We start from the raw sequence: 13,430 nt of genomic DNA on the forward strand, positions 1-13,430 counted from the left end.
GATTCATCTTGATAATGGATGCACAGTACAAACCGAGATAAAGCACAGCTCAGACACGGTTCAAAGCAAAGGCAGCTTGATGACGAGATGCTGTGTAGTTCCTGGAGAAGACGCTTGGTGGCGCCCCTCTCACTAATCCAGGTGCACGCAGCCTCAATTAGGGATTGCCGCATAAAACCACCACCACCACCAACAGAAAAACCCCACTGAACGCTATTTTCCTTTTCGCTTTTTTTTTTTTTTGTAAAAAACGAAAATCCTTTTCGATTTCTTTTAGTTTGCAAAAACAAGTGCCCAATGTAGGTCTTCTGTGAAAGTGAAGTTGGCATAAAGCAAGCTTTTGAAAAGCGGAGGGCGCCTGTATTCCCAATCTGATGAATGAATTCTCTTGCAGGAAAGCCCTTTGAAATCAAAACAGAAATGAATGCTGCTGTTGTTAACGTCATGGTGTTCTGTGTTGTTTGGAAAACGGTTTGACCACCAAGACGCCCAATTCATGAGATACGTAACCATGATTGGTGAAATTATCAAACTCCTTGGAACTCCTAGCATTGCAGTAACTGTATCTTTCCGACTCACTTTTACTTCCTCTAAGGCCCACCTGAGTGTTCAAGAGACCATGAAAAAGTAATTAATAGAGAATCGCCATTTCAAAAACGCACTCTGTGTGGAACATCCTGAGGGTTCCGATGTGAGAGGTCTGCTTGTCTAGACTCTTCATCACAGATCACTGCATCCAGCGAGTGTCTTATGATGCAGGACTTGTGAATCACAAGCAATAAAAGTCATTACGTGGCTTTAGCAAATTCTTAGGATCTTAGCCACCCATCTTTTACCTGTCCCCCTAGTTAGCATGGAATGCTGGTGAAACACGAGTGAACAAGCAGCACTCAGAAGAATCCACTTAGGAGACTGAATTTTAACGGAGGGGGACTGTCAGGTATCAAAAAAATATAAAGCCCAATAAAACCTTAATATTTATTCTGAGCCACGCCATTGCACTGTCATCCAATTTTTTATATTTGCAAATGAGGTTGCAAATATAAAAGTGCAAGCACTTTTCCCCCTACATCTTCTAGAATGTAGGGGGAAAAGTGCTTGTCAAATAGTTCCCATTTTCAGCAGTACCACTGACAACCAACCATGTTACTGCACTTTGGAATTTAGGCTCTGTTACCATATACATGGCAGGCTTATTCTAAATACAGATGCGGGGGGAACACTGGGTCAGACAACTATGATGACTCATTTTAGGCACGGTCTTCTATCTTTGCTATTTATTAAGTCATCTGGGAGGGGTCAGGAACCTCTTTGTGCATCTGAACAAATACATAAAGCTTATCTCTCAGAGAATGAATACACTGAGGAAAACACTGAAGTTGGCAAACAGAGAACTTTTTAAAGGTCAGGGAATATTAGACTAAGCGGGGCTGCTCTCATGGAGCAAGTCTCGGACCTGTGGACAGGAAGCCTGTTACAAATTCAAAAAATAATTATTATTCTGTTCCTGCAAGGAAACACTGGTGAATTCAGTATACCACACTGAACTAGAATAGTCTGACCTGGAATCACCTGGGATTTTGCAAGAAAAGTATTTAGATTTATAAATTCTGACCATAAAGTCAATACTGTTTTTATGTCTCATCTAACCTCTAAATACATATGTCTATATGACTGTAGACATAATATACAAAATACTCTGGGTACATAGAACTTATTGGAAGTCATGACAATATTCACTGTAAGTTACATAATTCTGATAAATGAAATCTTGTCCAGTCCAGTCTGCCACCATTAGCTAAGGTAAAACTGAAGTCCAAATGAGATGCTATTTCTTCAAGGCTTTCAGAAATAATGGTGTCATTCCCATTCTCCCAAGCATTATACACGTGTATTTAATTAACTTTGGATTTTTTTTGTTTGTTTGTTTGTTTTTACTCTTCTAGCTTTTCAATATGTTTCCCGTTTTGGGGTTTCTCCTCAGAAGTCGTAAGACAGTACTTAGGAATAGAGACGAATTATCTTCCTTTTTAAGGACTTTCATAAATCACCACCATAAATTTGACAAAAATGATCCAAGATGTTTCATTGATGCCTTTCAGGTCAGACAGCAGGAGGTAATGATGCTTAGCCTAGGGGGGCCCTTATTTGATTTAATCAATAGCATCTGGGGGGGTGGGGGGAAATACTTCTGTCCAAGAAAAAAGGATAACTGGACTGAAGTTAATGATAGATTTGTACACTACAAAGAACGCTATTTATTATATTTTGCATTCTCAAATTTTTTTTAACCTCTTTTCATGTCACTCTCTGAACAAAACCCCAAGACTTACAGAAGATCTCAAGATGTGTTACGGCTCTGAGGATTAATATTCTTTTCTTTGCAATCTTGAAAAACGTGTTTCAACTGACATACTTGAGACCATTTAATTTTTTTCTTAAATAAATAATGCTGGGAATATTCTAATCGCTCAATTAAAAACTAATTCCCAGTCTTCCTGAATGGCAAATGGGCTTTCCCAGTGTCAGAATTATTTATCATTATTAGCTTCTAGGATGTGCTTTATCCTAACATTCTGCACAACATTCTCATATTGAGGGAAGAACGCAGCACTTTGTTTTTTTCAGTTCACGTGAGGTTATTTGTGATGCTTGTCCAGGATAAAATTCTTTCATCGCTAATGATTCCTTTTCTCCTTCTAGGAGAAAGATAAATCTACTGACAATTTCAGTGATGACAACATGGTGGTACTTGTCAGTAACCTGTTTGCGGCAGGTGTAGAGACCACAGCCACCACGCTGCCCTGGGGGATTCTGCTCATGATGCGATATCCAGAGATCTAGGGTACGTCTCCTGAGATTCAGAGCATCACCTGAAGGAGAGGAATCAGGAACCCCTGGGACTGGACAATATTGAATTCTAGAGCTACTCTGGATACCTTTCGTTTGTACCCTTGAGAATCGTTTGTACCTTTAGTATCCTGATGCTGTAAGAAAGTAGACTTGCCCTCTGAGCATCCTGAGATGGTCTGAAGGCATCACTCCATCCAGGTCCCCAGAGGCTGGGGGATAGAAGCAGTGCAGGGAAAAGATGATTCAGAATTCAGAGAGGACTTGGGTTTGACGTTCACGTTTAAAGACACAGCCCCCTCCCACCGCAGACCCTAACCGCTCTCCATCCTATGCAGAAAAGGTCCGCGATGAGATTGCCCAAGTCGTGGGGTCCACGCAGCCTCGAATGGCACACCGTGCTCAAATGCCATACACGGATGCTGTCATTCACGAAGTGCAGAGATTTGCCAACGTCCTGCCCACAGGCTTGCCACGGGCAACAACCACGAATGTTCTATTTAGAAATTACTATATTCCAAAGGTAAGGGCTGGAGGCGAGGGGCAGGGGAGAGGGAAAGAACGTCAAAACGCTGCTGCTCAAAATCATAGGACCGCTGAGATGAACTGTCAGACCGTCTCCTTCCTCCTCCCTCCCCGGCCCCTCCCTCCTCCCATCCCTCTTTCCCCCCTCCCTGTCTCCCTCTCTACGACAACCACAGGTGACTGAGCGTCTTCATAGGTAACGGTGGCCTTTGCTCAGTGAAAAGACTTTAGAAGGTATTACTCTTCTTCATGTTATAGCTGAGGAAGCTGGGGTTCCGAGAGTGCAGGCAAGGCTAGTGTGTAAGGGAGCAGATTCTGGGTGAGGCGTGCCACCCTTTAGGGCCCCGTGTCCAGCGGCACCTCCGGGCTTCACTTCCGCCTGCACACGGCGAGGCCCTCCGCTTCCCAGGACTGTGACACCCAGATGCAGCCTTGTGCTTTGACCGGTCAACTGAGGAGATACAGATCTTTGCTAAAACTCAGCTGAAGGGAGGAAGTGGCATAAGGTAACGGTAGGCCCACGGCCCCGAGCCTTTTTCTTGACAGTCTGTTCATGGCTTCTGGGCCCACCTCTGCAGGAGGCCACCGGCCACTGGTTACATGGGCCCCCATCCCCTGTACATCCCCAGTGACTAGGGGGCTACATCCTTCTTTGGAGCTTCTCTTCCCAGCATGTATTAAGCACACTGATGAACGGAACTAATCAGGTTAGCAGCTGCCGTGGGAAACCCAACCCCACGCTGTTATCACGTAGCAAGTACGTGCCTAGAGTTTGTCCCCGGTTCTGAATCCAAGCCTTGTGTTTTTCACTAGGTACAGAGTGAATATTCCACACTCAGCCCCAAGCCTGGGCCACTCGGCTCCAGCTCCCTCCTCCGCATTCCTTCTAGAACACACCACTTCCAGCCAAGGTCACCGTACCTCTTTGCAGCCACCTCTTTAGGAAGCAGTTTCATCTCTGTCACTCGGCACACTTTTACCCCTAGGGCACCGAGGTCATCCCTTTGCTGAGCTCTGTACTTCGGGATCAGACCCAGTGGGGGACACCAGACACCTTCAGCCCCGGGCACCTCCTGGATTCTGCTGGGAAGTTTATGAAGAAGAAAGCTTTCATGCCCTTTTCAGCAGGTAAGGCATCTTACTGGAGAAAGGTGACTTGAAAAATCTGGAGAGATCTGGACGTGCCTGAGGCCAGGGCTAAGGTTCTGGATTTTCCCACGTGGCCCTAACCTTCAGAGAGAGGGAAGTAGTCCTTCCCCCGGATTTCATCAGGATGCAGGATGCAGGACAACAGGCGTTGGAAGGACGTGTCCTTAGGGAGTCCTGGACGACTCTCTGTGGCCGAGGCTAGGTACAGGGCCTCAGGAGCCCCGAGAGACAGCTAAGCAGGACAACAACGGGCAAACCCACGTCACTCCAACCGTTAAAGCTTTGCTTTACGACGTGTAAATACCAGCGTTGCTCTGAGGATTTCTTGAGGAGGGCGAGGCAGGGAAGTGAAAAGAGCTTCACATTAAAATTTGAAATCCACAGAACTAAATGAATGGATTCTATAGTTGCCTGGATTTCTAAGAATCTGAAATGAGTTCTCCATTTCTAGGAGTCTTAGCAAAACTACACCATGAGTTGTTTTGCCATCTTTCTGCTTCTACAAACAAAGGTTTGGTCGTCACTCCAGAGACCCACTCAGTGATGGGTATACAGCAGCCACCCCAAAACAGACCTCCTTCCCCTGCTGACAACTTACGGATACAGAGCTCGACCCCTTCCCCTAATTCTTGCCCACATACACAAGAGTGCAGGGGGCGGAGTAATGAAAACATACTCACCACTCCTTAAAATGAAAAACATCACATCACATCTGGAACAAGAGTTAAAAGCAATGAAAAATAATACACCTGTATTGGCAGTGTTTTGAACTCCATTTCTCCCAGCATTTCCTTGCATTATATTTTGGGGGGGGGGGAAGCCATGGAAACATAAACAGTGCTCTCTCGAGGGCACTTCAGCCACGTCTAACTCCAAACCCTCATTTTACAAGTGAAAAGATACGTACAGTTTTTTCCAGATTCCTTTACCGGCTCTTGGACTGACTGCTGCTAATATTTAGAGAAAAGAAATCACGTTCTCCATGACAGCCCTTCGCCCCCTGTGAACAATCATTATTTCTACTTTCTCTCTTGAGCTCTGACCGACACCACACCCAGGGCCTCCACGATGTCTCACACACCTGGGCCTGGGGACGTCTTTGGACCATGAGGCGGCAGCAACAGTCCCGATTCTGCCACAGTGACCCATCCTCAAAGGATTTTGCCCAGCTTAGCTCAAGAATTCTAACCATCTCTAGTTATACTGGTTTCTTTTTTTTCCAGTTGTAGGAAATCTAGGAGTAGTCATCCTGTTTTTATCATAAACAAGTGGAAAAACTCCTAAAATACAATCATCTCAAAACAGTCACAATAAGAAAACATAATATAAAACCAATTCTGTGCCTCCACTGTGAGAGCGAAATTCTCCGAACACTCTAGTTGTCCTGAAGGCACTGCCTTCCCCAGTTATCCTGATCACTTATTACTGCATTAAGATAAAGATTTTGCTCCTTAAAGGGTTTACCTAATCCAAATAAGCTCTTTCATTGGCCCCCGAGATCACGTCTAACTAATTTTGCATATAGCATTTCTTTTTAAAATAAATTAAGATCGTGTACTGCGTTTTCACCTACTTATCCTTAAGGGTAAACTAAAATGATACACACTATGACTCTTCCCATGAAACTGAGTAAGCCCAAACACAGGGACGCTAACTCACACCTGAAGCTGTTTTGTTTATCATCAGTTAGAGGACACCAGTGACACACATTTCTTCCTGGGCGGACGGGGAGATCTGTCCCCAAAAGCCAGCGTTGGTGTCCCTTCCACGGGCTTCCTCAACACCCTAGCATGGCTTGTGATACTGTGTTATAATCACCCGTTTCCTCTTCAGACCCACCTACGAGGCAGAAGCCGCTCAAGGGCAACAGACTCAGAGCCAAGTTCAATCTGTCTTGACATTCAACACCCATTTGTGGATCGAATGGTTAGCTTTGACTTAATGAGCATTTCTAGGCAGAGGCAGATAATATCCTTGGTCTTTCCCTCCCTAAAAATCTCACCTGGTTACGAGGCATAGTGAGGGTGGCATCAATCCGTTCCTTGGAACCAACCAAACCAAACCAAAGGGCCAACCTGGGATATTTTCAAGGTGTTATAAAATAGCTACATTTGAATATTTTGCTGAACTTTAAAGTCTTCTGTGACTCAGTACACTTGTGAGTTACCTTCCAAATTAAATACAGGAGCAGACAAAGAGACCCCCTCACCGGACTGTCTATGACATTTCACTGGAGGTACAGTAGGGTGGCAGATCATTTAGAGACTCCAGGAGCAGGAAAGAAAGGGCCGGGTTAGGTCTTCTGAACCCTTTAATAATGCTTCATTTCAACCAATATACTACCTTTGCCCTATAATGCAACCACAGAACTCATTAAATTTAAGCCAGGAAAAAAGAAAGTCCCATATGTCTTAAGAAAGATATGTAATAACCATTAAGACCCCAGTTGTTGGAAATAAAAACCAACCTAGAAGACTTCCTTCCTCAATTTTAACTCACTCCACTTTTCAGACACCTTGACATTTCCCCAGTTAATTCATGTTTCAGAAATACTAACCAAACACTCTTTTTTAAGTTTATTTTTATTTTTTCATGGAGGTGCTGGGGATTGAACCCAGGACCTTGGCCTTGCTAAGCACGTGCTCTACCACTGAGCTAAACCCACCGCCCCACCAAGCACTCTTCTTAAAGTGCTTCAGTGTGAACTTGTTTCCGGTCATACCTCTGGCCTCGGGTCTGAGACTCCCGACTTCATGCTCAGTGCTCCAGTCAGCCCTGTTTCTTTCTGCCCTAAATGCATCCCACCCCTGACTCACCCTCCCCCATCTCTGCCAGGCTCACCTCCCATCCTTAGACGGAAAGCCCTCGCACAAAGGGGAACCCTCCCTGATGGGCCACCTTTCCTCTGCGTTCTCACCACACACTTGGCTTCACCTGCCAGAACATTTTTCACATTAGAATGTTAATGCTAACGTTTGCTTACTTGCTTGTGTCCTTCATGGGAGCTCGTAAGGCAGAGTCTTCTGATGCATTTCATTTTGCATTTCCAGTCCTTCAGCTGGGGGGACAGAGATCAGGTGGCTCACAAGAGGTTAACTGACTCACACTTGCTGAAGGAGAAGAAATGGCACGTGGATGGCTTTTTTCTCTATCTAGACAGTTTTCAGTTTTCGTCTAATAACCTTCTACCACTTCCCACCTCCCCAGGTCGTCGGGTATGTGCTGGGGTGTGACTGGCCAAGATGGAGCTCTTCCTTTTCTTCACGAGCCTCCTGCAGAAGTTCACCTTCCAGCTGCCCCCTGGGATCTCCCATCTGGCCTTGGACATAACCCCGAACTTCAGCTTCCTCAATCGACCGATGCCTCACAAGATATGTGCTCTGCCCCGGGCCTAGGCTCTGCACATGAGCTGTGGCCCCACTTCTCTGGGTTATCTTGTGATCCTCAGCACCGACTGTCCTGTTCTATGTCTTGCCAGCCATGGTCTTGGGCCAAGCCCTTTGGCCGTGTATCAGTGGTCAGCCACATCATCCCAGAGGGCTCTCTTGTCAAGTCAGAGTGAGTTCCTGTGCTAATCCCTGCAGTAAAGACCTCCATTCTGCCACTCTCCACGGCAGGACAGGTGAACAGAACACTTGACAAACAGAACCTTTACTTAGTGCCCTAGAGTTCTGTCCTTCAGTCTGAAACTGTCCTGTCCTTTTCCTCCAAGGCATATGAGACATCTAACAGTCACCAATCAATAGTTCCAGTTGTTGGAGCAGGGGGATGCTGTATAATGCATTGTCCTAGGATGCCCATCAAAATTGCAGCGAAGAAAATTCAGCTCTTCCATGAGGGTCCCACTCAACATAAGGCACTGGTTTCATTCATTGGTACAACCAAGATCGGGCTTGTGATGGTGACACTGGCTCATGAGTACAGACCACCTGTTGAGCTCAGAAAGGGATGCTCCCGCTTCTGACATAGCTGGAACTTGAAGAGCCTCCTCCCTTCTCTGTGTTCAGTGCTCTGAAGTCCCAGGAAAGGCATATGCAGGGGACCCTGTCAGCAGAATAAAGAAATCATCGTCAGTTCCCGAGACACAAAGCATCTTTAAGCCTTTATGAAGTCAAATGTGTGTTCCCATCACCAACATAAATGCTTCTCCCCTGCTCTTATCTGACTCCTGTCAAAGCAAAGATTGCACTGGACAAGGTTAAACAGTCAAGGAAGACTTTATTTAAGGCTACTGCAGTGGGGAGGGTATAGCTCAATTAATAGAGCGCCTGCTTAGCATGCATTAGGTCCTGGGTTCAATCCCCCGTACCTCCATTTAAAAAAAAAAAAAAGGAAATAAATCTAATTACCTCTGCCTCAACAATAACAATAATCAATAAACAACAACAACAACAAATCAAAAGAAACAAACAAACAAAAGACTACTGCAATAGCATAGGGAGGCCAGAACTTAGTCTGAACGCAACTCCGCTGAAACAAAGTGGGGAAGGGATTTTAAGCGTTGACATGGGCTAGAGGGAAAAGTGCTGGAGGACACTAGTGGGGAGGGTGACCAAGGGGACACCGTGTCCGGCACACTGAGTTACTCCTTAGTTTGCAGATGTTCTTCTCTGACTCTGTCACCTGTGTTTGCTCACTAGAGCCCACTGAAGTTAGACTCCTACCCTCCCACAGGGCCTTGGAGAGGGGGCACCAACTTCCTTAGTGATTGCATTTCTATGAGGTGGCTCCTGGGTCCTTGAGAAAGACATCTCTGGGTTGTAAAAGTGGCAGATGGGAAACACACAGGTCCCCTGACTTCCCAGTGGAATGAAATGAAACCATAAGTGATAAAGAATTGGGGCCTGCTTATTTTGTTTAAACACTTTCAAGAGACAGCTGCATTTTCTGCATTGCCCTTAGTACATAATTGGTGTTCAATAATGTTACCAGTGAATTCTAAACCCAAAGTCAAAATCAATTAGTGGACCGCTTTTTCTTACAAAGGATTAATAGAAACAGCTTTGAGTAGAGATCAGGAAATCTGAGCTTTAATTCCAACCCTTCCAGGCTCCCATTTTTATGACTTTATGACTACTACTGGCAGTGGCGTACTTAGTGAATAAGATACTGGAAGCAAATAATTTTTAACGTCAATATGAGAAAATAATACTTAATAATCATAGAGCAAAATAGATAATAACTTTGATCCTTTGGTGAGTCTGATTTAATAATAATTTATATGAATAAACTGTCAAGTAACTAATAAACTTGAATAGAAGTGAAATGTCTGCAAAAGAAACAGAAATAGTAATGTTTTGATTTCTTGGTTCATTCTTTAGTTTTAAAATAATGAATAAATAATAAACTTCATGTTAATTATCCAAATCCAATAAAACTGTTCATGTGTGAATAAATTTGCACTTATCAAACAAAAAATACTACATTTTGCTGTTTCACTATTTTAAATTTTATACGTTAAGTCACACGCAATATCAGAATTGAAGTTCTCTTTCTTAATGACTATGACTGCTGTATTATGATTTATACTGAATCTACTCTTGAAATGCAGGAATATATATGGGTCAGAGACAGAAAGTGCACTCCAAGTGAGTAAGAAAGATTCTGAACCCTTCGGAATGAATGCATGTAGCTGATTCTGTGTGTGTGTGTGCACGCGCGCGTGTGCACGTGCACGAGTGTTTGAGACAGAGAGAGAAGGAGAGAGATTGATTACGAGGACAACGCTGAGAGTTCTTTAAATTATCATCCACATAGGGAAAAGATAGTAAAGGAAAATAAAAATGTGCTAATTTGAGGCTTACATTCATATTATTAAAGTTCAAACAGTAATCACAGGAATTTTTTAGAATTTAGATCAATAATAGACTCCTTTCAGAGATGAGTATTTTATTACTAAGCCCATGACGATAATGAAAAGACTTTTAGCCCAGCTCTACCGTTATTTTTAAATCTCTAAAGACAATAAAGGAACTATTTGCAATGCTGCATTCTGGATGTTTCTGAGAAATAAAAAGTGATTTTCTCTAAAAAAGAATTCTGTGACTGGATCTTCCAGAATCCTGTGACTAGGTCTTCAAGTTTCCAATGCCATCTTCAAGAAGAGCAACTGAGACTATAAATGGATGATGGCCAGAACACATACGATAATATGTTTCAAAAAAGACAGATAAATAGTCTCAGTAAAAACTACTAGTTTGGGTTTGATATGATTTCTTGTGTTGTATGTCTTCTGCTCTTCAAAACAAACAAAGAAAAAACTAAAGCCTGGTTAGGATGAAAATATTAACAACAACAACAACAGTAATAATAACAGCCAATTTTGAGTATTTATTATGTACCAGGCACTGTTCTAAGTATTTTAAACTAACTCCCAGAAAAAAAAATCCTATGTGGCTAATACTATATATCAGGTTATACCCTAACCTACAACCTACAGCTTCTGGAGCAATGAGCCTGGGAAGCCAAACCACACAGCCCCTGCTGCCATCAGCCCAGAAAGACCAGGACTTGGTCGATGACTGCCAGCTTCCTTATTTTTCTGAACCCTTCCAACACAGGACCCACCAGAGAAAGCCCTAAGCCCCTCTCAATAGCCCACCTCCAACTCTCCTGTGCTAATAGCTACCAGTTAGAACCTACATGAAACCTTTCTTTTTTCCACCGTATTCAAAGAAAAATTGTACCAGATGGAGTGAAACAGGCAAGCAAGAAGACTTTACTCAAGACTACTGCTACAGGAGAGACAGACTGAACCCAACTCCTTTGAAACAAAAGGTTGGAGAGTGTTTAAGCACTCAGGTGAGCTAGTGGAAAAGTCCTGGAGGACACTGGTGGGGAAGCCGGTCACTGCCATGGAAGAAGCCTTCTGTGTCCGCCAACTAAAGCTTATGAAATTGGGCTTCTACCCCTCACGGAGACTGGGAGTCAGGGGCCCTGTCTTTCTAGACTACATTTCAAAGGGACGGCTTTCAGGTTCTTGAGAAAGACATTCCTGGGTTGTAAAACTGGCAAGAGGTTGGGGAGATTTACACCTCCAGGAGCAGAGAAGGACATTTATAATTGCAAGTTTTCTTAAGTAATGCTCTAAGGAGAGGGAGGTCAGAAGCTGCAGTTGGGAAGACGCCTGTCGAAAGTTTAGTTGAGCAAAGTCATATTAACATCACCTTGGTCATGTACTATAAAGCTTTCCCACTGTCCTGCCTGCCTTTGCTTCCCTGCTGGCTGACTCCCCCTCTATACTAAGCTCCGAATAAACAGCATTTTGGTCCTATTTTGTGAAGACTGCAGTCTCCTAAAAGTACTCATTCTGACTTATACTTAGAAATCTGAGTTTAAATTAATTTGAATTTAAATTAATTCCTTGCTTTGAAGCTAGCCACATCTTATGTTTTGGTAGCTTTTGACTGCATAGTGCCTAATAACTGATTAAAATTCCTTATTCTTTCCAAAGTAAATTGGACTGTTTCTTTTCTTATCGTCATCTGGAGAAGTAAAGTGACAAAGATTCGCCCTCCGTAATTAAAGAGCAAAGTACTGACTGGAGTCATAGAGAAGTCAGGGTGTTCAGGAGTCGCAGGCTTTGTTTTCTTATCTGAATCAGCTGCTCCAAATTCAGCCCCCACCCTGACAACTCTGGCAACTCGTTGCTAGTGGCTGGTGAGTCCTGACTCAGCCTTTAACTGCTATAATTGGGCTTTCTTTCAGGACTCTCTGCCCTTCTCCCTTAAGGGGGTTTTTAAGTAAGTATTGTTTTACATTCTTAGACAATAAAACCACCACATTTCTGAAATAGTTTGAACTCCATTCATCAGTGTTTCATTAGGAAAACCTGAGAATAAAAAGGTTCAAAAAAACACTATAAAGCTGTTTAGGGATTTCTTTGCCAATTCACAAGTCAACATATTATTTCAATCTTTTGTCAGCTCTAAATGTTTTCATCATTTTACAAAGCGTTATTTCCATGCCATTGTTAACAATGAATGGAGACTATAGAAAAAATAAAAACTGTTTGGTTTTTGTTAAGGGACCATTAGGCTATAGAACCAACTATAGCATATATGTCAGTGCTTCTCCAACTTTAACGTGAATCTCCCAGGGATCTGTCAAAATGCAAACTCTGATTCAGCAGATTTAGCGTGGGGGTCCAGGATCGCACATTTCTAAAACTTTGTTCTTCCGCCATGCTCAGGCTGCTGGTTCATGGGCCACACACAGAACGGCATCAACATACAGTTAGTCTGTATGAAGACAGTACTCAGGTTTTATATACATAGTCTATGGTCAGAAAAGTGTATGTATACACATATTTAAAAAAAAATCAAATACATAAAACCGGACTGGAAACACACCAACTAAGAGATTTGGAGTCACAGGTGAGTTTTGTTTTCATTCCATTTTTCTTTGTCCTCACCAAATAACATTTCTTCACATTTTCCTATAAATGTAACTTTTTCTGTTGACAGAAAGCTTTTTCTCTTCTCTTTTTCATGATTATTTTTTAAGCAAAAAAGCACAAGTGCTGGTGGCAGCCAACAAGAATAAGACCAGCAAGTGGAACGTAATGACTCTCAAAGGTGACGGAGACTGTGGACAAAGGTTAAGGGGGTTGACACTTGCCTGATCCACAGTGGTCACATGACGGTGATACGTGTCTCGTGGTCACATGAGTGGTCCACTGGCTTCCGAAGTCTTTGCTGTGATTCAACCACATGAACAGGTGTAGATGACCAGGTTTCCGGTGAGGTGGAGGTCACACCAAAGAGACCCAGTTGTTCTCAGAGACTTCTTGATACTGAGGATGCCCAGGCCCCTCACATGACAGGCAACTGCTTGGATCAAGAACATCTGTGAGGAAAATTGAATAGGACTTTAACTTATTACTTTCTGCATCAGGGAGACATCTT

General features: G+C 43.3%; 2 protein-coding genes across 6 annotated transcripts in view; one reads left to right on the forward strand and one right to left on the reverse strand.

The window, feature by feature from the left end:
• Positions 1-13,430, reverse strand: part of C20H6orf141 (chromosome 20 C6orf141 homolog) — a 138,746-nt gene that overhangs the window by 121,577 nt on the left and 3,739 nt on the right. For 2 of the 5 annotated variants that reach the window (XM_072944839.1, XM_072944841.1), the window contains exons 2-3: positions 13,144-13,371; positions 7,508-8,568 (exon numbers count right to left, since the gene is read on the reverse strand). The gene's annotated coding sequence lies outside the window, so the exon portion shown is untranslated. Of the gene's footprint in view, positions 1-2,182; positions 3,063-5,129; positions 8,569-13,143; positions 13,372-13,430 lie in introns of those variants that run through there. The other 3 variants (XM_072944837.1, XM_072944838.1, XM_072944840.1) reach the window with 2 other exon arrangements.
• Positions 1,096-7,919, forward strand: LOC116284752 (cytochrome P450 2K6-like). Its single transcript, XM_072945814.1, is given in 5 exon segments — positions 1,096-2,117; positions 2,704-2,845; positions 3,189-3,373; positions 4,362-4,503; positions 7,732-7,919. Coding segments are annotated over 5 exon segments (819 nt in total). The 5' UTR covers positions 1,096-1,955.

The sequence above is a fragment of the Vicugna pacos genome, chromosome 20, assembly GCF_048564905.1.
Source record: "Vicugna pacos chromosome 20, VicPac4, whole genome shotgun sequence".
Taxonomy (NCBI): Eukaryota; Metazoa; Chordata; class Mammalia; order Artiodactyla; family Camelidae; genus Vicugna; species Vicugna pacos.